At 47.5% G+C, this 23367-nt stretch overlaps 1 protein-coding gene across 1 annotated transcript; it reads left to right on the top strand.

The window, feature by feature from the left end:
* The first annotated feature begins 3516 nt into the window (after positions 1 to 3516).
* On the top strand, positions 3517 to 21660 carry LOC149355645 (uncharacterized). The gene is made up of 5 exons (XM_089576150.1): positions 3517 to 5400; positions 13171 to 13268; positions 13988 to 14208; positions 15040 to 15416; positions 21632 to 21660. Exons 1-5 carry the CDS (start codon positions 5355 to 5357, stop codon positions 21658 to 21660), a joined length of 771 nt encoding a protein of 256 aa, XP_089432276.1. The 5' UTR covers positions 3517 to 5354.
* The last annotated feature ends 1707 nt before the right edge of the window (positions 21661 to 23367 follow it).

Below are 23367 nucleotides of genomic sequence, written 5' to 3' on the forward strand. Positions count from 1 at the left end.
ATAGAGCCTCGCTGCTATCCCTAGTAGCACAGTATGTAACTGCAACGTTGCCACAACATTGCCAATGTTGTACTATGTTGCGCTAACATTCTTCAACATTAGATAATGTTCCTGCAATGTTACCAAGCAACTTGCTGATAACGTTGCTCTGAAGTGGTCTTTTCACATTGCAGCAATATTGTCAAATGATGAATAAATGTTGAACCACATACGATGGCATTGCTATAACATTCATGCTATAGGTTAATCTGCCCTCTCTGGCTATTTCTGAAGCCCAAATAGAAAAGTCGGTACCAGATCACTTCCCCTCACCGTGAGAGTATTAATTTGTTTATTAATTTTTACTTCGATTGCAAGTTTGCATGTGGTGTGTATGCAAATGGTGACACTAAGGTAGAAAGATATATTTCTATCTGAAATATTTTTAAACAGCTGGAATTACTTTGTTTTTAATTAAACAGGCAGACAAAATTAAAACTGCCGAAGAAATTTAGTTCTGGTTTCACTGACGCCCTGCAGTCTAATGGTCCAAATCCAAATCCAAACCGCGGCTACTCGCGGCCGCGCCGAGAGACAAATTCCAATCCTGCGGCGTGCGCTGGTCCGAGAACTCGCGTGTCAGCGGCAGTCATGGCAAGATTTTCACGTTTTTTGTTCTTCTAGTACAGTTTTTTGGCGGTCGTCGTGCCCGCACTGCTGTGTTTCGTTGTGGTTTCACTGGAATTCAGCTGAAACAACAAAGGCTTGCCCAGAGGATGACCTCAATGGTGAGTGATTTCTAGACTTGCATTGTTGTGCTGTGACCTGTGTTGGTTGGCACAAAGCCAGTAGTGTATATATGTTACCCATGCCCTGCGTGATAGTTTGATAAAGTGCTACATTCGTTGTATCATGAAGAGAATGAAGTGTTCGCTAATCGAGGTGTCATTTCGGCAACGACGCCGAAGAACAGCAGAGGCTGTTCACGACGAACTAGAAAACTGTTTTCGTCAAGGGTACCCACGATGGTGAGAGCCGGCTTTTGCGGGTACGCATCACGAAATGCTACCCTGTTTGGCAGTTGTCAGTCTTGATAATGGTCATGGCAGCAGATTGTGCGCAACAGGAGCAGAACAGTTTCAAGATGCCTTTTCATCGCATAATGTTATTTTATCCTCTTTATCAGCGCCGGTCGAGGACGCAGTTGAAAGCCGCAGTTCTCACTTGTCAGATTTTAGCACCGCTAGCAGCATCCCTGACATAGAAAGTGCAACGTAAGAGTTGGCGCGAATTTCTGACAATGAGGAGTTGGTGGGTTATGAAGATAGGATGACACCTGAGTCTGGTTCCGCTACTCAATGTCTACAGCACGACTTGCGCGTGTGGGCAATTAATAGCCAATTGCCTGCTTCTCACCTGCATTCCCTGCTTAAAGTGCTGAAGCCATACCATCCAGAGTTACCCACGGATTCTAGAAAATTACTAAAGACGCAGAGGCATAGTGATCCAGCAGTGATGAGCGATGGTCATTACCACTACTTTGGGATTTTTCGTTCTCTGGAAGAACAAGTTGTGCATGTTCCTTAACGTCTGCACTTTGTGCGAGGGCATTACACCAGTTCTCATGAATTCTACTGGAAGATAGCATAGATCCAGCGACATTGTAAGCAAGGAACCAGAATTTATTCTTTCACTTAACACTGACGCTGCTGCATCATGCCAGTAGTGTAGTATTTGCCCTCTCATTCTTAATCAGATGTATACTCTTATAACCAACATTTATGGGACTGTGCAGCGATTTGCACCAAGGGTAAGAAAAGTGAAATATTCATTGGAATGCAATCATCCTTCATCATCATCAGCCGGACTATACTCGCAGCAGGGCGACAGCCTCTCCCATATTCCCCAAATTAGCCCTTTCCTGTGCTAGCTGCATCCACTTGACCCCTGCACCCATCATCAGTTTGTGATCTAGCTTGTGTAGCCCACGTAGAATCGGCCGTTAGCAACTATGCCTTTCAAATTGTGCACAGCAGTGAGGCTGAAAAAGACTATAGGCTGGGCCTGCCCTCTTCGCTCAGTTTACTTTGTCGGCCACCCGCCATGGTACAATTGAGGGAAGACAAAGGGAGTGATGTGCAACCACCTCCAGCCGGCTACGCCTTCATCTACAAACGCCCTTGTGGGTTTAAGCAATTGAATGGCCGTCCCCATGGCTGACACCAGTAGGTCCGCTTGTAAGGCAGGATTCAAGCGAGACAGCAGCACTGGCCATTGCTGTGAGGTGCGGGAATGAGAATTTTTGTTTGTACATTATTTGCTTGCTTTGGAGGAATTTTAGGTGGCATGAATAGTCGATGTCTTTTATGTAATGAATGCATTTTTTAGCCACTTTCAGAACAATTTGTTGCTCAGGCTGTTAAAATATGCTCGCGCTGCCAGGGAAGGGCGGATTTTTTTCTCACTATTTTGGTTTGAGCCAAATGACTGGACATAAGTTCTTTGTACAGAGCTGTCCAATGTCTGTGCTCATTGAGGATTGTAAAAGATTTGTTATTAGACGTGTGCCCACCAAGATGCTTATATTAGGAAATTTTTGGTTCTTTCTTTTTTTTGCAGGGATGCAGCTTTGCTTGTCACATCATGAATTAGAAGAGACCATCATCGTGAGCAGCTGGAGGCTACCAGAAGATAAGCATATTTTAGACGTGCTAAATTGTTCAGGCAAATGTTGAGAGTACTTTAAATTTGTAGTTTTCCAGTGCAACGGTGCATGACCAAAGAAGGGAAGAAGGATACTTGAAGAAAACAGCGCAGCAACAGGGACAAGAGAGAAGATGAGACAGGTGCTGACTAGCAACTGAAGGTTTATTGAAAAGGAATGCATAAAATATACTCTCTTCGCAACCAAGAGCGTGCATGAGCTGCGCAAACAACACTGATAACCTGTCAACTTCAGTCATGGTGGTCAGGATACAATAGTTCACAATCATTAACAAGGACGGATGGCCGTTCATGGCTGTGAACTGTTGAATCTTGACCACCATGACTGAAGTTGATAGCTTATAAGTGTTGTTCGCGCAGCTCATGCATGCTCTTGGTTGTGAAGAGAGTATATTTTATGTGTTCCTTTTCAATAAACCTTCAGTTGCTAGTCAGCACCTGTCCCATCTTCTTTCTTGTGCCTGTTGCTGCGCTGTTTTCTTCAACTTGCCGTTTTACTGAAGTTGGGAAGAAGGATAAAACACAGCACTCACTGACAACTGGTTATTTAACGGCGCAGACACTGCTTAAATGCCTTCAGACCAGCGGAGCAGGAAAAAAACAAACTTATCACACCTTTATCATCAAAACTATGAAAGAAACATCATTTCTGTGTTATATGATACAACTGAAGTATTGCTCGCACATTGTGAACCAGCTTTTTTAATATGATGCGTCTCTGTCCCTTCACAAGTGGCTTGCTTCTGCTAGGGATCTTCACACTTGAAAATCTCTGTACAATCACTGCAGTGCTTGACAAGTTTGGAGCCTGTCCTCATTCTTTAGATCTCCTGCATGCAGTTTGCATTTACGGGCCTGTAGCATTTTGCCTCCATCGAAATGCAACCACCGCGGCCAGGATAGAACCCGTGTCTTAACAGGCCAGCAGCCGAGCACCATAACCACTGAACTGCCGTGGCGGCTCATGTATGTGTGTGTGTTCCGTAGGGCTGGAAAACTATGAACTTAAATCAGTGATGCTAACCAGGCCAACAACTAACTCTGCTGTTCATAATACCTCTGCTCCTTGTTTCTAAATGGCCAATTAGGTGGCACTGCTACTTTGTTTATTTGTTGCAATTTTGTGCACAAAATGAATGTCTTATATTTGGGAAACACAAAGTCCAGGTGGTGTATGTTTGCAAGGTGTGCTATTGTTGTGTAGATAGTTTACTGAAGTGTTTTGTATTTCTAACATGCCAGTTGAGAGGTGTGTGTGCATTTTCATGCTATGGTAATGTGCCTAGTAACTGTTTAAAACATTAGCTCTGGTTCTTGTTCCTGAGTAGCTCACATGTGTGCTGCTCATCCCTTTTTTCTTAGCTAAGCTACTTCATCAAATTGCATGTTGTAGGTGTCACCATGCATGTATATCTTAGAGCTTAAAGTAAGTGCTCTTGGAAGTCATCTTAAGGTGAATTCGCACGGTGGACTGAATTGCAAATCTTGAGGGTGAACTGTGCATTATGTGGCTTGACGTCGCGAATTGACGCCAACCAATTGGTGTCTGCAGATGGAAAGAGGAGGGCGTTTTTTTTCTATTAGGACAAGATCTGCTGTTTTCATCTCATGTGTGAATGCTTTCAGCATGCGGACACTGCCTTTACTTGAGGTGATGCTAGAGATCTTTTTGCGACCTCATCCGTTGTGTGAATATACCGTAAAAACCCGCGTATAATACGAACCCGAATATAATACGGGGCTAAGATTTAGAGACGCGAAATGGGAAAAAAGTTTCACCCGCGTATAATACGAGTAACACAAGCTCATAGAAGACATTTATTCAAATCGCATCCCGCACTTCACTTCAATTACTTTGTTCTTCAGTAGCGCTTTCTTCGAACATTTCTTTGTCCGACAAATCATCCCAAATGTACTCATCTTCCGTGCCATCGAGGGCGTTCGAGATGCTGCACTTCTTAAGCCCGCTTCAGCCGCCCGGTTGGCGTCACTGCAGGCTCACCTGAGTGCATCCACTCTGCGTAGCACCGCCTGACTGCGTCCTTGAACGGTTTGTTTACACAACCATCAAACGGCCGCGAAAGCTTTGTCGCATTCCGCTGCACACGAAAAGGGCTTCTTTCTGTTGTGGCCATCCACGAATGCTTCCTTCGACGACACCAAACTGCCTCCCGGCCGCACCGTTGCCGATGTTCTCCGCAGCCAAAATCGCTTGAAAGTAGCCGAGTACTGTTTTCGAGACCGTGACATCGTGCTCTCTAAAACAATATCCACTTCACGAAGCGTGCCTTACATGCTAGCACGTGTGTTGTCAACAGGCGCACGGCACACCGCGACCCCCCGGCGCACCCAACGGATCAACAAAGAAACGACGTCGTGACGTCATTTGTCGAGAGTAACGAAGCCAAGCCGTAGCCACGCGCCAATAGCGAAGCGAAGCCATAGCCACGCCGCAAAAACGAAACCAAAACATCGAGCAACTTCGAAAATTTTTATTCGGATCCGCAAATAGTACGAGGTGGAAATTTAGGACGCTAATTATGGGAAAAAAACCTCGTATTATACGCGGGTTTTTACGGTACCTTTGATGTGCATTTTGGTGTAAGGACATGAACTCTAACTAAACCTAATTCACAGAACTGGCCCCAGCAATGACATCCATCGATGGGGCGAGTAGCAGTGGGCCAGACGAGTTTGGTGAGCGAACCTTCTTGTGATGCATGCCATTTTTTATTTTTCATAATCAAATCGGCCTAAGAAACTGTTCACTGCAAACAAAGGATTTGTCCAATGAGCGCCTGTTAACCCTGTCCTGTGCCACTTGAGGGCGTCTTATCCCCTGAAACTTCTACTCTCATCCTTCCACCATCTCTGCTGTGCCCCTAACTTTGACTGTATGTGCTACATTGACCTTTCTTGAAATTGGTTACATACCCTTCCCAGGCCCCATTTCTTTCTGTACTTTTTATCTCTACTTTGTGTCGCTCTCCTACTCTACTGTGTGATTACATCTATACCTTTCGATAGCTTGCCGTCCTGCCTTCAGTTGCATTTCAAGCCTTTTCATTAAGCTTCATGTTTCTTTCCCATAGTTATCTAATAATTAAAAGCTTTTTAATTGATTGACATCCCCTTTCTTGTGAATTAACAAAATATATTAGCATTATTCTGGTTGTCTGGTACATTCACAGTTGTTAGGCGTTGTACCGTGTACAGGTTGAAAAGTTTTCTGGCACAGTGTTCCTGCTGTCCTTCAGCAGATGCGCAGTTAATTGAACCTGACGTCTTTTTTTTTTCTTTTTGCACTGCCTATGAGGCTTGCTGTACTGCCCCTTTCATTTTTGGCAGGATATGCGATTTTTCTGAACTGCTCTCGCTCCGAAGTGTTCTGCTGTGTCTTTAAGGCTCGTTTATGGGGGTTCAACGTCCCAAAGCGACTCGGGCTATGAGGGACGTGGTAGTGGAGGGCTCCGGAAATTTCGACCAGCTGAGTTTCTTTAACGTGCACTGACATCGCACAGCACACGGGCCCCTGGAACTTCGCCTCCATCGAAATTCCATTGCCGCAGCTGGATCGAACTCTCGTCATTTGGGTCAGCAGCCAAGCGTTATAACCACTGAGCCACTGCGGCCACGGTTGTCACTTGTCACTTAGCCCTCATTATTTCACCAGTTATCTTTTTAGCCATCAGTGTTAGTGTAGTTTGAAAGGGTGTGCGCTAAAAAAGACGTACACAGGAAAAAGATAGAGACGACAAAAGAAGCCAGGCGCACATATATATCCGCTGATAAACAGATATGAGCTGCGTGATGGAGCGTGACCCCATCAACCAAACATAAGACAGCGCAAAAAATGCATATCTAAGTGACATTAAAAGAAACCCAAGAAAGTGAACATATCAAACACCTGCCGAGGTAAGGTAAAAAAGTGGGATTCGTATCGGCTGACAACAATGCATAACAACATGGGAAAACAGAGCTGTATGAAAGATGACACTGAAAAAGAGGATAACACCATAAAAAAGGCTAACAACATGACGAAATTTTTAACAAAGAACAAGTGAAAGATGGGGATAAAAACCGTGTAAAGGGTGGTAAATAAAGGCACATTGGAACATCTAAAAGGACACTAAAACATAGAGAGGCGAACGGGTTAATAGTCTAGATGTACCCATCCAGAAAGGCAAGTTCATTTCTAGACAGGTTAATGGAAGGCGTGCTAACGCACTTGTCTTTCCTGAGGTGAATAAAAAAGGCCTCGATTACTTCTCTTTCTGTCTTGTCCTGAGCCTTAGCTAGAAACTTGGTTTCATTAAACTTGGGGTAGCAGTTCTGGCAACTGCTGCAGTGTAACGGAAGGTTACCTCCAGACCTGTTCTTCATGGTGACGTTGTGCCTGCGGGCGCGCTCATTGAAACATTTCCCGGTTTGACCCACATACACTTTGCCGCACGTCAAGGGAATCTCGTACACAACATTGGCAGTGCATTGTGTGTACACGGTTTGATGCTTGATATTACAGGCCTTCTTAACACGCTTCCTGGTCACCATCGGACATAATTTCGCCAGTTTGCAAGTAGCCGAAAAAACCAGCCTAACCCCGTGACGAGACGCAACTTTCTTTAAATTGTGTGAAAGACCATGCAGGTAAGGTACCTATAACCTGCACAGGTTTCCGTTCTGTTTGATGTTTAGCATGCTCCGAGTTTTTAATTTTTTGCAAAAGGTTTTCAGACATGTTCGTGACCAGATTTGCAGGGTAACCTGCAGCAGAAATTCGGTCGATCTGGCACTGGAAACTTTCACCTATCTTGTGGCCGCAGGATTTTTCTAATGCAGATTTCATGCAAAGAGATACTATGCCAAGCTTTACCAGCTTGGAGTGGGCACTATCATAGGGCAAAAGTGACTTCTTTGAGTGCGGCTGATAAGACCAACACACATGATCATTTGTAAAAATAAGCTGTAAGTCAAGAAACTGGAGTCGATCATGATCTGCTCGTTCATGCGTGAATTTTAGACCCCTCGATGAAGAACAGAAGGTAGTGAGAATTTGGACTACAAGTGTATCAGCAGCACAGTATGAAGGTGCGTTAAGAAGGACAAGATAATCGTCGACGTATCTGAAAATACGTGTTATCCCTGTGTCCTTCAAGCTAGCTTCAAGGCGCCGGTCAAATGACGCCAGAAAAATTTCGCATAAGACCGGTGCGACTGAGGAACCTATACAAATTCCGGCTTTTTGCAAGTAAAACTCATCCTGGAAGCAAATAACAGTGGAATCCAAATAAAACAATAGTAGGTCCAGAAATTTTTCAGTTGTGACACCGGCAGAATTTTGAAACCTGACTTCGTCAAATTCTTCCAAATGTTCACGAACAGCATCCAACAACCCGTCGTGAGGCACAGAGTAAAATAAGTCCTTAACGTCAATTGAAAAACCAGTTGTGGCCGATACCTTGCCTCCCTCCAGTACCTGCACCACTTCCTTTGAGCTTCGAACGCGGTAAGGGTAAGCGCCAGCTATTCTGTCCAGTTGGCACCGAAGGAAGTCACCCACAACTTTTTGCCACGTATCCCTTTCAGACACAATGGCACGTGGTGGACAAGCAGGCTTGTGCGTTTTACCTGAAAAGAATATTTCGAGGCATCCGGTCTCAGCTCCTTTGACCGCCTCGGAGCATGCTAAACATCAAACAGAACGGAAACCTGTGCAGGTTATACCTTACCTGCATGGTCTTTCACACAATTTAAAGAAAGTTGCGTCTCGTCACGGGGTTAGGCTGGTTTTTTCGGCTACTTGCAAACTGGCGAAATTATGTCCGATGGTGACCAGGAAGCGTGTTAAGAAGGCCTGTAATATCAAGCATCAAACCGTGTACACACAATGCACTGCCAATGTTGTGTACGAGATTCCCTTGACGTGCGGCAAAGTGTATGTGGGTCAAACCGGGAAATGTTTCAATGAACGCGCCCGCAGGCACAACGTCACCATGAAGAACAGGTCTGGAGGTAACCTTCCGTTACACTGCAGCAGTTGCCAGAACTGCTACCCCAAGTTTAATGAAACCAAGTTTCTAGCTAAGGCTCAGGACAAGACAGAAAGAGAAGTAATCGAGGCCTTTTTTATTCACCTCAGGAAAGACAAGTGCGTTAGCACGCCTTCCATTAACCTGTCTAGAAATGAACTTGCCTTTCTGGATGGGTACATCTAGACTATTAACCCGTTCGCCTCTCTATGTTTTAGTGTCCTTTTAGATGTTCCAATGTGCCTTTATTTACCACCCTTTACACGGTTTTTATCCCCATCTTTCACTTGTTCTTTGTTAAAAATTTCGTCATGTTGTTAGCCTTTTTTATGGTGTTATCCTCTTTTTCAGTGTCATCTTTCATACAGCTCTGTTTTCCCATGTTGTTATGCATTGTTGTCAGCCGATACGAATCCCACTTTTTTACCTTACCTCGGCAGGTGTTTGATATGTTCACTTTCTTGTGTTTCTTTTAATGTCACTTAGATATGCGTTTCTTGCACTGTCTTATGTTTGGTTGATGGGGTCACGCTCCATCACGCAGCTCATATCTGTTTATCAGCGGATATATATGTGCGCCTGGCTTCTTTTGTCGTCATTAAAGTTGGAAGTTGCGCTTCTTTCCTGTCGTCTCTATCTTTTTCCTGTGTACGTCTTTTTTAGCGCACACCCTTTCAAATATGAATATGTACCAACTAGCCCATCAAAAAGCTTTACTACTGTTAGTGTAGCAGCCGATCAACTCTTCACTGAGATGTGTTTCTCATAGTATTAATGTTTCTACAAGTTTTAATACAGCATAACCCTGCTGATGTACTCCTCACGGGACTAAAAAAAATTGGCTGTGGCTTAGCTCAGCTATGCCAGACATACGTAGCGAGAGGTAATGGACCTTCATTGGTTAGGCGAACTCGTCGAGCTGCATCTTCACGGCGTCGCTTATTCAGACGTTCTGCATGTTCTTCCTCGGTCTCGTCGCCTTTGCCTTGTTTCGTTCCAACAGCTAAGCTTGGTTTGTTTCAGCCTCTCCGACTCGCTCTCCATCTCTGGCCACAACAGCTTCAACGAACCGCCCTCTTATACAGGCCGCTGCTCATTCATTCATAAATCTTTAATCACAAGGATGACCTGAGGCCCAAGGGGGAAGTGGGTTGGTTAGGTGAAGGTGAGGGTGTCGGTCTCTGACATGAAGTCTAGCAGGGCACTGAGCTTGCGCTTGGCGTCGGTACTGGGGGCCGTCCAGTCATCGTATGTCTGGATGTGGTAGGCAGAGGTGTAGCAGGCGCAGAGGCTCGCAGTGCCAGGACAGGTCCAGATCAGGTGGTGCAAATCAACAGAGTCAGCAGGGCAATCGGGGCAGCCGATCCTGGTTCGGTGCCATCGACTCGGGATGTCCGGGGTGTACGCTGCACCGGCTCGCACCTTGTGAGCGAGAACTTGGGCCGGGCGAGAAAGTCCAGAAGGAATGGATGGAGTAATGTCTGGGACAAAGTCCCACGACAAACCCCTCTGCTCTTGTTAAAGGCGTGTGATGATAGAGTCAGGTATTATGAGCGGGATGGGAGAACAATAAGGGTGGTCCGAGTTGGTCGGCTCACGTTAAGGCAATGCCGACGGTCTTCCTCTAGCTGCGCGCCAGCAGCCTCGTGGGCAGTCCTGTTCCCGGTCCCTTGTGCGTGATTTCTGGGTGTCCAGTGAATGCATACGTAGACCTGGGAGGTCTCTTGCTGTGCCTACTGCTATCTCTGGCTCTCCTCCTCCTCTGACGTTGCACCAGATGGCGCGGCTCCATCTGGCAACGGTTGCTAGGCAGCGGCGCAAGAAGCGGTGTGACCACGGTGTGACCACCGCCGCAGTGAAAATGCTACTTTGCGACCAATAGCTCTTGCTAGAAAAAAAAAAAAAATGCAAGAGCGAGGAAACATTAGAGGCAGGAAGTAGGACAAATTTAAAAATGACAGGAATGAAGAACTAAACACATTTATTGCAGTGCTGGCACTTGAAAAAATCATGCAGCATTGTCTGCTGCATTTTCTTACGTCCGGTGAGGACTACTCATTTCTCCAGAATTTACGGGGCTATGTGGCTGTTGCGATCGTTGCAAACATACTTTCTGAGAATGTCTAATGCCGCTACAGCCAACATAATGGTTGGTTCCAGCGGAGGCTAGCCCTCGTCCTCTTTGTTGCCACTGCTGTGTGCATCCAGAAGTCACAAAAGATGTGATGAGGTGCGGAAGGACAAAATCAATCGCGCCAGCCACACTAACACTAGCAGCACAATTACAAAGAAACAAGGATAGGTGAAGAAAAAATTAGCTGTGGTTTAGCTCTGATTAAACATGGCGAGAAGCGGTAGCTTCATGTGGCTGCGCTTTGCAAAGCTTTGTTTGTTTCTAGTTTCTCGGCTTGTTGAAAGATTGTTGTTTCTTTGGACTTTGCCGCACGTAGCTACGTGAAACTACTGCTTCTCACCAGGTTTAACCGAAGCTAAACCACAGCTGATTTTTTCCTATACCCGTGGTGTTAGATTTTCTGCGTGTGGAGCGCTAATCTTCCTCTTTGTATTCTTCGTCTTCCTCTTGTTATTCCTCTTCCAACTCCTCTCGAAATCGCCTGTCACTGATCAATCATGAATCGCTCGAATCACAAATTACCATGATATTGCATGAGCGGCTGTGTAACCTAGCAGTTAGTATACAAGAAGCACATATACAGGGTGTCCCAGCTAAAAGTAACGAAGCTTGTAAAAAAGAGGATGATCCCTAGCCGAGTGAGACCAACTGAGGGTTGTTGCCAGTCGCGTGTCCTAGTCTGTAGTATTTTTTTTTATTATGCAAACATGATTAATTAGCAGAGACTAATTAGCTAACTTTTTAATTATTGCCTACAGGAAGAAAGTGTCAATGCAGGAGTTGTAGATCCCTTTGAAAAATAACCGTTTGCCGTGTTTGCAGCCAAGTACCACTGATACAGCTTCTTTTATTTGACTTAAAAGAAAGCCCGCGAAATACAAAAAGAGCCACGTGATAGGGAAGCAGTTTCAGCGCTCCCAGACGACCAGCCAAGCAAAGACATTCGCTTATCTTTGCAACGTTGTCCCGAACGGGGTTCGGCGTTTTGTGATGGTTGCGAGATATACGTAATTAACTCTCGCATCGGCGCTAGGGCGACCGTTTCTTCAGCGCGTGACGGTGCAAGTTAGCGGCACGGCCACATTCCTATCACTCGAGGCGAGGTTACGCGTGAAAAAGCGCTCCATGCGAGCCGCGCTTCACTTCCTTGAAAAGCAGCACCCGCTCACTTTCCATGACACATAAGCAGTTCCTGGTGCATATCTCGCCACCTCCTCAAGACGCCAAAAGCTGTACGGGACAGCGTTGCAAACATAAGCGGATGTCGTTGCTTGATCGCTCGTTTGGGAGCGCTGTAACTGCTTCCCTATCACGTGGTTCTTTTTGTATTTCGCGGGCTTTCTTTTAAGTCAGATAAAAGAAGTTGTATCAGTGGTACTTAGCTGCAAACAAGGCAAACGATTATTTTTCTATGGGATCTACAACTCCTGCATTGACAATTTCTTCCTGAAAGCAATAATTAAAAAGTTAGCTAATTAGTCTTTGCTAATTAATCACGTTTGCATAATAAAAAAATACTGCAGACTAGGACACGTGACTATCAACAACCCTCAGTTGGTCTCACTCGGCTAGGGATCATCCTCATTTTAACAAGCTTGGTTACTTTTAGCTGGGACACCCTGTATATCTCCAGTTTTATTGAATTGTCACACCGTGGGTCTGAAGCTTAGTGGTTAGCGCACCTGGCTCTTGCCCAATGGACCTGAGTTTGAATCCCACTGATTGTGAGGTTTATTTGTTTGTTTATTTTATTTGTGGCAGACTTGAAGGTCATGTTGCGTACATGGCGATCTCAGCCGTGCACCTGTAGCAGTGAAGCTACTGCTTCAAAAAAGTGCAACCACTGTTGATGATGATGGCACAGCCTGTCTGAATGCCGTCTGCCTAACACAGTGGTGCTAGACATGCCAGGCCAAGTAAAGCCGCTTTAGAAGTAAACATAAGACCGCCACCGTTTCTCATTTAGGCTGGCATGGGGTGTTATTTCACAAGTATTACTGTGTAGGAATGTGGCCGAAGTTACAATGCAACGAACAGCAGGGTTTATAATGCATGGAACCCTATTATCATCATGCCAGATCTAGACCACTACAATGTGTAGCAGCCAGGAAAATGCAGCACCCATCAACTCAGCAGCGAGGTTCTACTGTGCAAAGCTTTCACTGTTACCTTGAGAGCAAAATACTTAATTTTTTTCATTTACTTGATAGCCCACAATGTCAAACTGAACTCAGTTTGCTTTTTGCTTATATGTGCTGCTGAGGTGCATTGATATTTGTGTACTTCCTTTTCTTGTCAAAAAAGTATGCTCAGCCGAGGAGATGGAGAGCGCCGCGGACTGCCAGCTCCAGCTGCCTGGTGGGCAGGACACTGTGATAGGTTCTGCTAGGGATGATGGAAAGGTGATTGTGCGTGTTCTTAAGTCATATAGTGTATCAAATACCATAGTAGAGTGAGTGAATGATTCTTAATTAAATTGGGGCTGGTACATAGTGAAATGGGTACAGTTTAGAGGATGATGCTAGCTTACAGTAGAAACTTATACTAGTCCCAGTAAGTGTGCCGAAAAGGGTAGTGTGCAAAGCATAGATGTGTGGTTTCAGACAATATCATGTAAGGCACAGGTCAGCATTTCTAATTTGTCATTTTTGTACTTCATTACCTGACGATGCCATAATGGGTCTGCAGTTATTCTTGTCCTGAGGAAATTCTTAGTACACAAATAATTTTTGATCATGAGGAGGCTGCCTTGTTCTGTCAGGTATGCCTAGTTGTTGGTATGTGAAATTTATTCTCATTTCTGAAGTTTGTTTGAATTGGGGCAGAGAACATTATTTCAACTTTTGGCGGTATTTGACTCGGAATGAAGAGAAGCTAGAACTGTCAGAAGATTGTGCTATATATTTCATGTTGCACGCAAGCAATTTCTTTTTTTTCGAATTGTAAGGCTAGAAATAAAAAATCTACTGATTTTGGACACTGCTCGCTGTAAAAGAGTGCATTCATGCCTACATAATTTTTATGTTTTTCAGCTGTTTGTTTTAAGTTATGAAATATTTAAAATCCCTTGATTCACTGCTGTTAATGTGTACAAATGCGAAATTCTCCACGTTTGCTGCAGGTCTATGCAGGCAGTGGGCTCTGGATGGAGCCTGGTGCCTGGCAGATGCTCCTGAGAGCACCAACAGACTCAATGTTCTGCCGCGGTGCTACTCAGGTGTATTGGACACCTGATGAGCTGAAGAGCCGCAGCGTGACTGGCGTGCTTTCAAATAAGTGCCAGTCTCTTGGCAGAACAGAGGCGAAACCGGCACTTACACCGGAAAAAGTCTTCTCTGAAAGGTGCTAGTGCTTTTTTTTTCTTTGCTTTGAGTAACACCTAGGCAATCAAACTTTGCTTCAGCCAAATACAGTCGCGCTCACTTACAGAAAGCGTGATAGTCATGGAGATCCTGTTCATTGTATCCGAGGTTTGTAACAACTGCAATGTCCTTATTGCATCCAAAACTGCAAAGTAGGGCAAAAGTGACGTTTAGTTTTTGCAAGGTGTGTTATGCCCATACGTTTCTTCATGCAGGCTCTATCACAGCACTTTCAGAGATCTCCACACTGTTTGTGTGGCTCTCGCTAAGATCCGTTCTGCCAGTAACCTGATTTATCTATTTGGTTGTGAAATTAGCATTCTCAACGACTGGTGGCAAGTCATTGTGCGCGTTCTCCGATCTTGCTGCGACAAAGATAGTGCAATTGACATATCTGCACAGAATGTATAAATAGCATTGCCCGTTGTTTCGAGTAATCTCTGTCTTTGGTTTTCATGCAAGCATCTCAATGCATCCAACAACACACAGCAGACGCGGAGTGGGTAGGCCCATGTGTCGTCAGCAATCAGAGGTTGCCAGACAAGCAGTCAGTTCGCAAAGGAAACGAAAATCGTTTTAAAGATGTCTGCCGCACGGAATCAACTGAAAGTTTTGGGTATTGTAATTTAATGTGTTGGGAATTAAATGCTACAACAAGGGTATGCACGAAAGTAGGCTTCATGGCCCCTTTAATGGCGAACATTCGTTTCTGTGTTTTTACAATGAGAGTGGTAATTCTGAATCTCACTTTTGCATTTATCATGTATCTAGTTGTGTTCAAATGTGGCCTATTTTGTGTTCTATTGTGCAGCTCTGTTTCATATCTACATGGGAGACATACCAAAGGAGCTCGCAGAGAAGAGACTGAAAGCCGTGCGCATGCACCTCTCACATCTCACAGAAGCTGGGGGACGTGCAACGAAAAATTGGAGGTCATAATGTATAAATTTATTTTGCCACTTACCTATGCCGAAGCCGTCAGGCGTCCCCACCCAGAAACGTTCGTTTCGTACCAGCATCCACCGCAGTCGACACCATTTCGTCCTGCCTGGCCACCACCGCAACGTTTCCGTCCATGGCGGACACCGGACAACCTACCCATTTGTTATGTCTGCGGCATTCCTGGCCATGTGATGCGTCCCTGCCGCCGCCAAGTGTTGTCCCCTGCTGCCATTACTGACCCTCAAGGTTACGCCTATGCCCCTCCCCAGCCTTTTCACCGCACTTCGCCTTCTGAGACCACTGCTTCCTCCGATCTCAGGCCGTCTATTCGCCGCCGTGCTCCATCTCCGCGTCGTCGCTCGGTTTCCCCGATGCGCCGTCGTCCCTCTTCCCCCTTCGGAAAACTAGTGCCCGCAGTTCCGGAGGCAAGAACTGCTTGCTCGTCACCAAGCTCAAGACCTCGACTTTCTCCGACAAATTTGATCGCGGTTTCTGTGGAGGGCACCGATGCTTTCGCGCTTGTTGACACCAGTGCTGCTGTATCTGTACTAAGTGAGAAATTGTGCCGCCAGTTACGAAAAGTGATGACTCCGCTATATGGTTTTATGCTTCGCGCCGCTAATTCGCAACTTATTGCACCTTTGGGGGCATGTACAGCCCGAGTTACTATTCAGGACGTTCTGTATATTGTTGAATTCATCGTCTTCCCATGGCCGTCTCACGACGTCATCTTAGGCTGGGACTTTCTCTCCCAACATGACGTTGTCATCGACTGCGCTCGTTCCGAAGTCGCCCTTCTTCCCTTCGGCGACGACTCTGTGAACGCTTCCACTAACTTGTGCTCCAAGCTGACTGTGGCTGATGACGTCATGATCCCGCCGTGCTCTGCTGTGCTCGCCTCTGTTCATTGCGACTCTGGATCCAACGGCCCTGTCATCTTCATCCCGTCCGACTCCTCTGCCTCTCGCCGCTGTCTACCCCTGCCATTCGCCGTGCTTGCCGTCTCAGCCGGCTGCAGCGCCTTGCCCCTGACGAATCCATTCCTGTGCCCCTCCACTCTTCTTCATGGTGAATGCTTGGGATGTGTCCAGCCTTTCGCTTCCGTCGTCGCCTGGGACCCTTCTGAGGACGACTCCTGCCGCCTGCAAGTGTCTTCACTTACTTCCTCCTCACCGTCTCCTCAACCCGTTCCCGAGGCCGTCTTTGTGGGCTCAATCGACACAAATCTTTCGCCACCGGAGAAGACCCAGCTTGCGGCCCTGCTAGATAAGTTTCGGTCATCGTTTGACTTCTCTCACCACCGTTTTGGTCGCACTTCAGCTGTTACCCATCGGATCGACACTGGTGCCCATTCGCCGTTGCGCCAACGCCCATATCGCGTCTCGGCCACCGAACGCCAGGTTATCGACACCCAGGTCAATGATATGCTGCAGCGTGGCGTCATACAACCATCACACAGTCCTTGGGCTTCCCCCGTCGTCCTTGTCACCAAGAAAGACGGCTCTATCCGCTTTTGCGTTGACTACTGGCGCCTCAACAAAATCACCCGAAAAGACGCCTCTCCGCTACCCCGCACCTCCACCAAGATGTAACGGCCTTTATTGACAGTTGTGAAGGCCGGTTAGAGCGGGCAAGGACAGGTCCGGTCCCGGAACAGTTCACGCTCTCGTCTCGCGCCGCGCGTCGGCTCTGCTGCTTCAGCTGCCGATCGTCGTCTTCTCATCTTGCGCCTCGCCTCGGTTCTGCTGCTCTGACTGCTGATCATCTTCCTCTTTACAGGTTTCTATTTTATAATAAAGCTTTCGTTTGCCCTAAATCTGGTTGTCAGTATATATATCGTAGGGCATTACAGACCCTTTTGGCCAGCTTAATTGGAAAATATTAGTAGCAGGCGCTGCCTTTTTGCAACAGCTTGCGATGCACTAATCGAAGAAGCTATGTTATCATGCGCAATGTGCAGCACACATTTCTGAGTGATGAAAAAACTTATCTATGGTGCGCCATTAGGACTGGCGTCCCTCATTAGGCCTAACACTATCCCGATACCTGCAAGCAGGATCTGTGCCAACAGGCCGACGCCATTAGAACCAACAGGTCTGACACCGACAGGTCCATCACCATCAGGCCATCACCAACAGGCCCGACAGGCCCAACACCAACAGGCCCGACAGGCCCAACACCAACAGCCCAACACCAACAGCCCAACAGGCCCATCACCAACAGCCCAACAGGCCCAAATTACGGGTTCCTTCAGCCTTCAGACCGATAGGCTGAAGGAATTTTTGACTGGGTAGCCACAGTGCTGTGCTCTTCGACAGACGGTAATGCCGCCGACAAGATTCGTCGGCCAAGGCAAACTGGTCGCGATGTCCGCGGACATGCCACTCTTCGCAACTCAAAAACCAGGAAGGAGAGTGGGATCCATGGCGTCTAGTATCAATTTCGTAGCCCGTCGCCCGCACGAATCGCTTCAGCGCATTCCGTTGTTCGACTAAGCGTAGTAAATTGGGGCGACGTCACGATGACGTAGCAGGAAGGCGGATCCGTGTCATCACGCCGCCGTCACCGCGGCTCGAGCCAATCAGCGAAGAGCGAATGCGACATGTCGCAAAAGGCGACACCGGGAGAATACCACCCCTGGAGTCAGTTTACAGCGATAATTTGCGCATACGCGCGCGCAGCGGGCGTAGATATCACCGCGCGCTATCATGAGGTTCGATCACGGGGGACCGGCTCTCTCCGTTTTTTGCCTTTTGTGACTGAGTTTCAAGGCTATCGCTGGACTCTACCTCGTTGCTTTTTTTTTTCCCCTCTATGTTTAACGTGCTCTGGCATCGCACAGAACACGGGTGCCTTATTCGTTTCGCCTCCATCGATACGCGGCCTCTGCGGTCGGGTTCGAACCTCCGGCTACTACGCGAAGTCCAGTCGCATGGAGGAAGGAAAACTAAGGAGAGGCCCTTCGTATTCCAATGCATTGACGAGAATGTGGCGGAAGTGACGTCAAAATTTAGGCTTAAAAAGTCGGGCCACTAGCAACGTTGTCTTTGTTGCTAAGAAAACTCGGGCCACTAGCAAAGGCGTACGGCGTCGTTGTTGCTAGGGGCCCGAGTGTTTCCTCGGTGGCGGTGGACGGGCTTTCGGCACGGTGTGTTCGGCCTTGCGTGTTAAAGTCTACGTGCCTGGTGTCGTGACGTTACGCACGCATCTAGGATTGCTTTTAAATGCGCCAAATAACCGCTCATTTGATATTTTGTTCGTCAAACTTGGTGTCGTTACGCGGAGCGATCGATGCAATGAAATGAATCTCGCGAAAAGGTGGCACTCCGGAACCGCGCTTCGACACGCGAAGAAGCATTGATTGTTTTGATCAGCTAAATTTTGCACCTCACCAAACAGCACAGAAACATGAAGCCGCTCTGGGCGATGCTGAGCTGCGTTTCGAAGGCCACACGGTGGGTGTACGGTAGCCCGAGGAGGACGGTGAGCTGAGCTATAAGCGGCGCGCCATGTCGTCTTTCTTCGCCTGGCGTCGGAAAAGGTTCACCGCACCTCTGCGCCGGTCTGTTTCTAGGTGCGTGTTTGCGGGGAGGGAGGTGTAGGAGTGTAGCGGCGAGCGGCGCGGTTGTTTTGATACCTTTCTTTTACGAAGCGCTTGAACAACGTAGCGTTGGCGGGGGGCCTGTTCGTCGACACTCCCAGTGCTGACATCGGATCACAACGGCGCATTTCATCCTAGCTGATCTTTTATGGCCGATTTGTGCGTCGACATTTTACACTACTGACGTGGGTCACATATCTGATTAAGTAAAAAGTAACAAATTGCGTCTTTTGCAATGCCGGTATGCTATTGGCGCGGAAGTTTTGGTTGACAAGGATAAATTTGCTCCCACGTGTAGGTACGAAAACAATTAGTAAGCAACTCATGCACGTGCTAAACATATACACCTTTAAAATGTGCGCTGAGTAGTACAGCTACACTGCCACAGAATTTCTTTTGATATGTGCGTCTTCTGCAGCACATTTTAAAACAAGACCGTAATAAAAATCTCACTCAAGGACTTTCCAGCTCATCAAGTGAATTTCTTTGCATAAAATCTCTGAGCATTATGTGCACGCGCAACCACTGCAGAACACAGCATTATTCGAAGCCTTGTGTAACAAGGGACGTCTTGGGATAATGCTGCTGCGCGCATATATGGGCTATTTGATTCATGCGTCTTCATCATATGCAGTGCACATTCAATGTAGCTTTTTTCCCCTTAGTTCCAAGCATGGTCACCTATTTTCTACTGGCTATAGTCTAACGAGTGTGGCCGACATAATATGGAAAGTCTTTGTCTTTCAATGCAGTGGTTGTTTAATATCTTCAATTGTCAAAGTAATGCATTGAGCATAAATGCATAATGGTCAAAAACATTTATTAAGGCTCTCTCGACCAACATAAAGAGCCACTGAACACATATGGAGTGTAGTGCTACAATATCAGTATGTCACTATAAACACTGGTACCCCGCACTGAAAGTAGAACAAATTTTTCGGGTAAAATATGCAAGTATGAAAGTTAATTGTTGGCTGTGATCTGCAGATATTCTGTTCAGGCAGCCAAGTGTTCACAAGAGTGGCCTGCAGACATTTCATAATTTGAAGGACAAAACTTGCTACCATCTGCAAACACAGGATGCCCTGCTGTTAACGAAGTTTAAAAATCTAGACCATGTATGTTTGATGCAGACAGGCCATAAATAAGCACTAAAGCTAAACATACAGTGTGCAGTCATCCTACTAAACCAATGATAGTACAGAGTGAAAATATGTATAGAAAAAAAAGTCTACAAAAGGCGTGTACATGAATGCATTACTCTACATGAAAATAGGGGGTGGGGGCACGTCCTCGACTTTGACAGAAGAAATCTTGCTGCCACCTGCAAACACAGGATGACCTGCTACTAATGCAAGAGACAGAAACGAAGCCAATGTATACAGGGAAAGGGAACAAATTAGCACTGTGATAAAATATGTGAAAGTTTTCAGACATGAGCAAAGCAGTGAAGTGCATGTGCCTGGTTATGTTCACCTTAATTGCTCGAAATGCTGCACAAGACTGTTAAAGAAAGCCAAATGCTTCTTCACTGGCTGTGGTGATGCAGAGGCTACAGTATTCAGCTGCTTAGCAAGTGTTATTTTGATGGACCAGTTTCTTAAATTGGCCCTGGGTCCACACTGGGCACGAGGAGATTGATACACAGACTCCAAGAATGATTTTAGAATATGATTTAATTAATGGATCTGGCTTGATGCTGCTTACGGGAAATGCAGTAGGGCTCGTCCACGTCGGGGCTCAGTCAGTTTGTTGTGGCACGGGCTCGACGAATGGCTGGATGTCTGCTGCGGCCGGGCTGGGGATTCTTCGCGGCTGTGCGGCTCTCGTTCTCGGCCAGGCGTTGGATGAGCTGCCAGGTATCGAAGCTTGCTGTCGGAGGCCGAACGCGAGCGAAGACTAGACCCCGGGCTCCCTGGTCCATGCGCCGCCCCGGTCTTCTGCCTTCCTCCGTCTCGTCCGCTCGCTCGAATCGTCCCTGTCTGCCCGTTCCTACCGTCGGGTCCCCATTTTTAAGCCTTTTGCTTCTTTCTTTCTGCCGCCTCCACCTTCGCCGTAGCCGCCGGCTGCCCCACGCCGCCCCCGCGGCGCCGCCCGCTCGCCGCTTCCTTTTGTTCCCTCCGCGCAGATCTCCCCTGGAATCTTCGTGACAGGCCCAATCCCCACCGTAGGAGTAGTCGACGGCCATCCTATGCGCTATGTGGCCTTGTCCCTCCGTGGCGACACGCCGCCAGGATGGCGCGGTCTGCCGCCCCCCCGGGAGTCACTGACCGGGTTTGTGCGGCCACTGGTGTACGCGCACGAATCGTCACATCCGCTCCTTCTTAAAAAGAATGTTCATCGAACATTAGGAGTTCACCGAACACACACACACACACACACGGGCGCGCACGCTGTTCAGGACTGCACGAAAATCACGCCCTCCTTCCCAACGAGCATCGAGCCAGACCGAAGTTTAAGAACAATTCTTTCACGTAGATACCACTCAAGTGCACACAATGAAATAATAATTAACAGTATTTACAAGACTTAAAACAAGAAAACAAACAAAACTAAACTAAAACAATAGCACTTGTACTGTACCTAACAAAACAAAAGGGAATACAGACTTAGTGAGGTACCCCCCTGTCTACTACTCTGCTACGTAGGTAGTACCTGGCTGCTGGAATGAGAGAGGGAGCAGGATCTGGTTCAGCTGACCTAGCTTGTTCGGCTGCTGTCCGTGGAATCAGGCTGCCAGATTGGGCTGCCTCCTCCTCAAGGAGGGCTCTTCCGAGCTGCGACTTCATGAAGTGTTCCAGTTCATCACAGGGACTGAACGCTTTGTGCTGGCTACTCTGACCGCTTTTCTGCAATGCAGGGTGGTTTACAATGGTGGGCTCCGTGTGAAGATCGTCCTCCCCCTCCTGTCCCCTTGAGGTAGCCGTTTCAGCAAGAGGCGAGCATGCTGGTGCTTGCTTTAACCTGTTAGCGTGAACTACAGCTGTCGATGCCCCTGCGATATGCCGAATCCAAAAATTAACCGGCGATAGCTGCTCTACTACGCGGTAAGGTCCTTTCCATTTGGGCGTCAACTTACGGGCGAGTCCTGCCTTGACCTTCACGCACTCAAGATATACGCGGTCTCCCACCTTGAAAGGAACCGCCCTAGCCCTAGAGTCGAACCGCGTTTTCCTTTTGTCGGCTGCATCCCGTAATGTTTCGACTGTTACGTCATGGGCCACTTGCAATCGAGACGTCAGCGGAGTTTTTCTTTCCAGGCAAGAACGGCAGTTAGCGCAGTACTCTTTAACGTCGGAACGCATGCCCTGCCAGTAATAGTAACGCTCCAACCTCCGTTGCGTCTTCATTACTCCCAGATGGCCCGCGTACGGGGCATCGTGAAAAACTCTCAAGATGTGCGTCACCATTGACCGTGGCACCACCACTCTTTCCCATACTTGGCCAGCCTGCCTTCCTGACCGCGTGGGCCGGGTGCGCTTCCGTAGTGTCCCCTCGTTGTCAACAAAGTAACAGTTGTCGGGGTCTCGGGCGATCCCCCCCCGAAACAGCATGCAATATTTTCTCTAGCGCCTTGTCCTTCCGCTGCTCGGTGCGGAGGTCGTCTGTATCTATAGCTGGAAGAAGCTCATTCACAGTGCGCACCAAATTAGCTCCACTTAATGCGTCCGCATTTGTGTGCGCCCTGCCTGGCTTGTGTTCTATCTCAGACCGAGGAGGCACTACCGTTTCTCTCCTTGCTCTAACACTAACACTTGCATGTGTTGGCGAGCATTGTTCCGCGCTCTGTTCCCCACAGTCCACTCGTGCAACGTACTCGGCCTCTCGGTTTGCTAATGGGACCAAAGTTCCGCGACAGGAAAGGCAGTTTTGGCTTAGTATGACATCGATGCCATGTTGCCGCAACAGGTCCTGACCTACGAGGCCCGGTATGTCATCCGGCAGTGACACCGCGTCTGAACAAATGTAGCTTGAATGGTCAAAGCTACTGTTCCCAATTGTGAAGCGCAAAAGTTACAGTCCTCCGGTGCCGAGATCAGTTCCTGTAATCCCCACGAAGCGCACTTTCGGAGATTCTCGGGCCTCTTGCACCTGCCTGTCTCCCCTCCTTGTCAGCAAATCGAAAAACTTTTCCTTGAGGAGCGTTATCCGGGAGCCAGTGTCAACCAAAAGATTGCAAGTGACCCCGTTTACCACGAATTTGGCAATCGGACAGGACTCTACAAAAACGCTTACAATAGCACAACTACCGTCACCCCCCTCAACCGGCTCGGCTGCGGGGGACTCTAAGAGTTTCTTTGGAGCGGTGGCTCTTTGTTCCCTCTCCGTGTAGGTCTGTGCCCGCTGCTGCCCATTTGACACACACGATTCGCGGTTTCGCTCGGGACAAAATCTAGTAATGTGACCGTAACTTTTGCAAGCATAACAGCGAACATGCCTCCGTTCACGATCCCTAAAATTGCTCCTGCTATTCGGCTGTACGCTTTCAGCAAGGAGCGCCTCCAGACGATCTAGCCTACCAGTCAACTGAATAATGCCCGCGTCGGCGCTTGCGCTTTTTGGCTCCGTTACGAGCCGCACCTTTTCCTCACTAGA

This window comes from Amblyomma mixtum, chromosome 3, assembly GCF_055824585.1.
Source record: "Amblyomma mixtum isolate Tamu chromosome 3, ASM5582458v1, whole genome shotgun sequence".
In the NCBI taxonomy this organism is placed as follows: Eukaryota; Metazoa; Arthropoda; class Arachnida; order Ixodida; family Ixodidae; genus Amblyomma; species Amblyomma mixtum.

What these genes read in the sequence shown, in the direction of transcription:
- LOC149355645 (XM_089576150.1), top strand. Translation starts at nt 5,355, where the DNA reads ATGACATCCATCGATGGGGCGAGTAGCAGTGGGCCAGACGAGTTTG. An exon ending in CTGCTAGGGATGATGGAAAG is followed by an intron (nt 13,269 to 13,987) that starts GTGATTGTGCGT and finishes CGTTTGCTGCAG; the next exon opens with GTCTATGCAGGCAGTGGGCT. An exon ending in TGCCATTACTGACCCTCAAG is followed by an intron (nt 15,417 to 21,631) that starts GTTACGCCTATG and finishes TCTGCAATGCAG; the next exon opens with GGTGGTTTACAATGGTGGGC.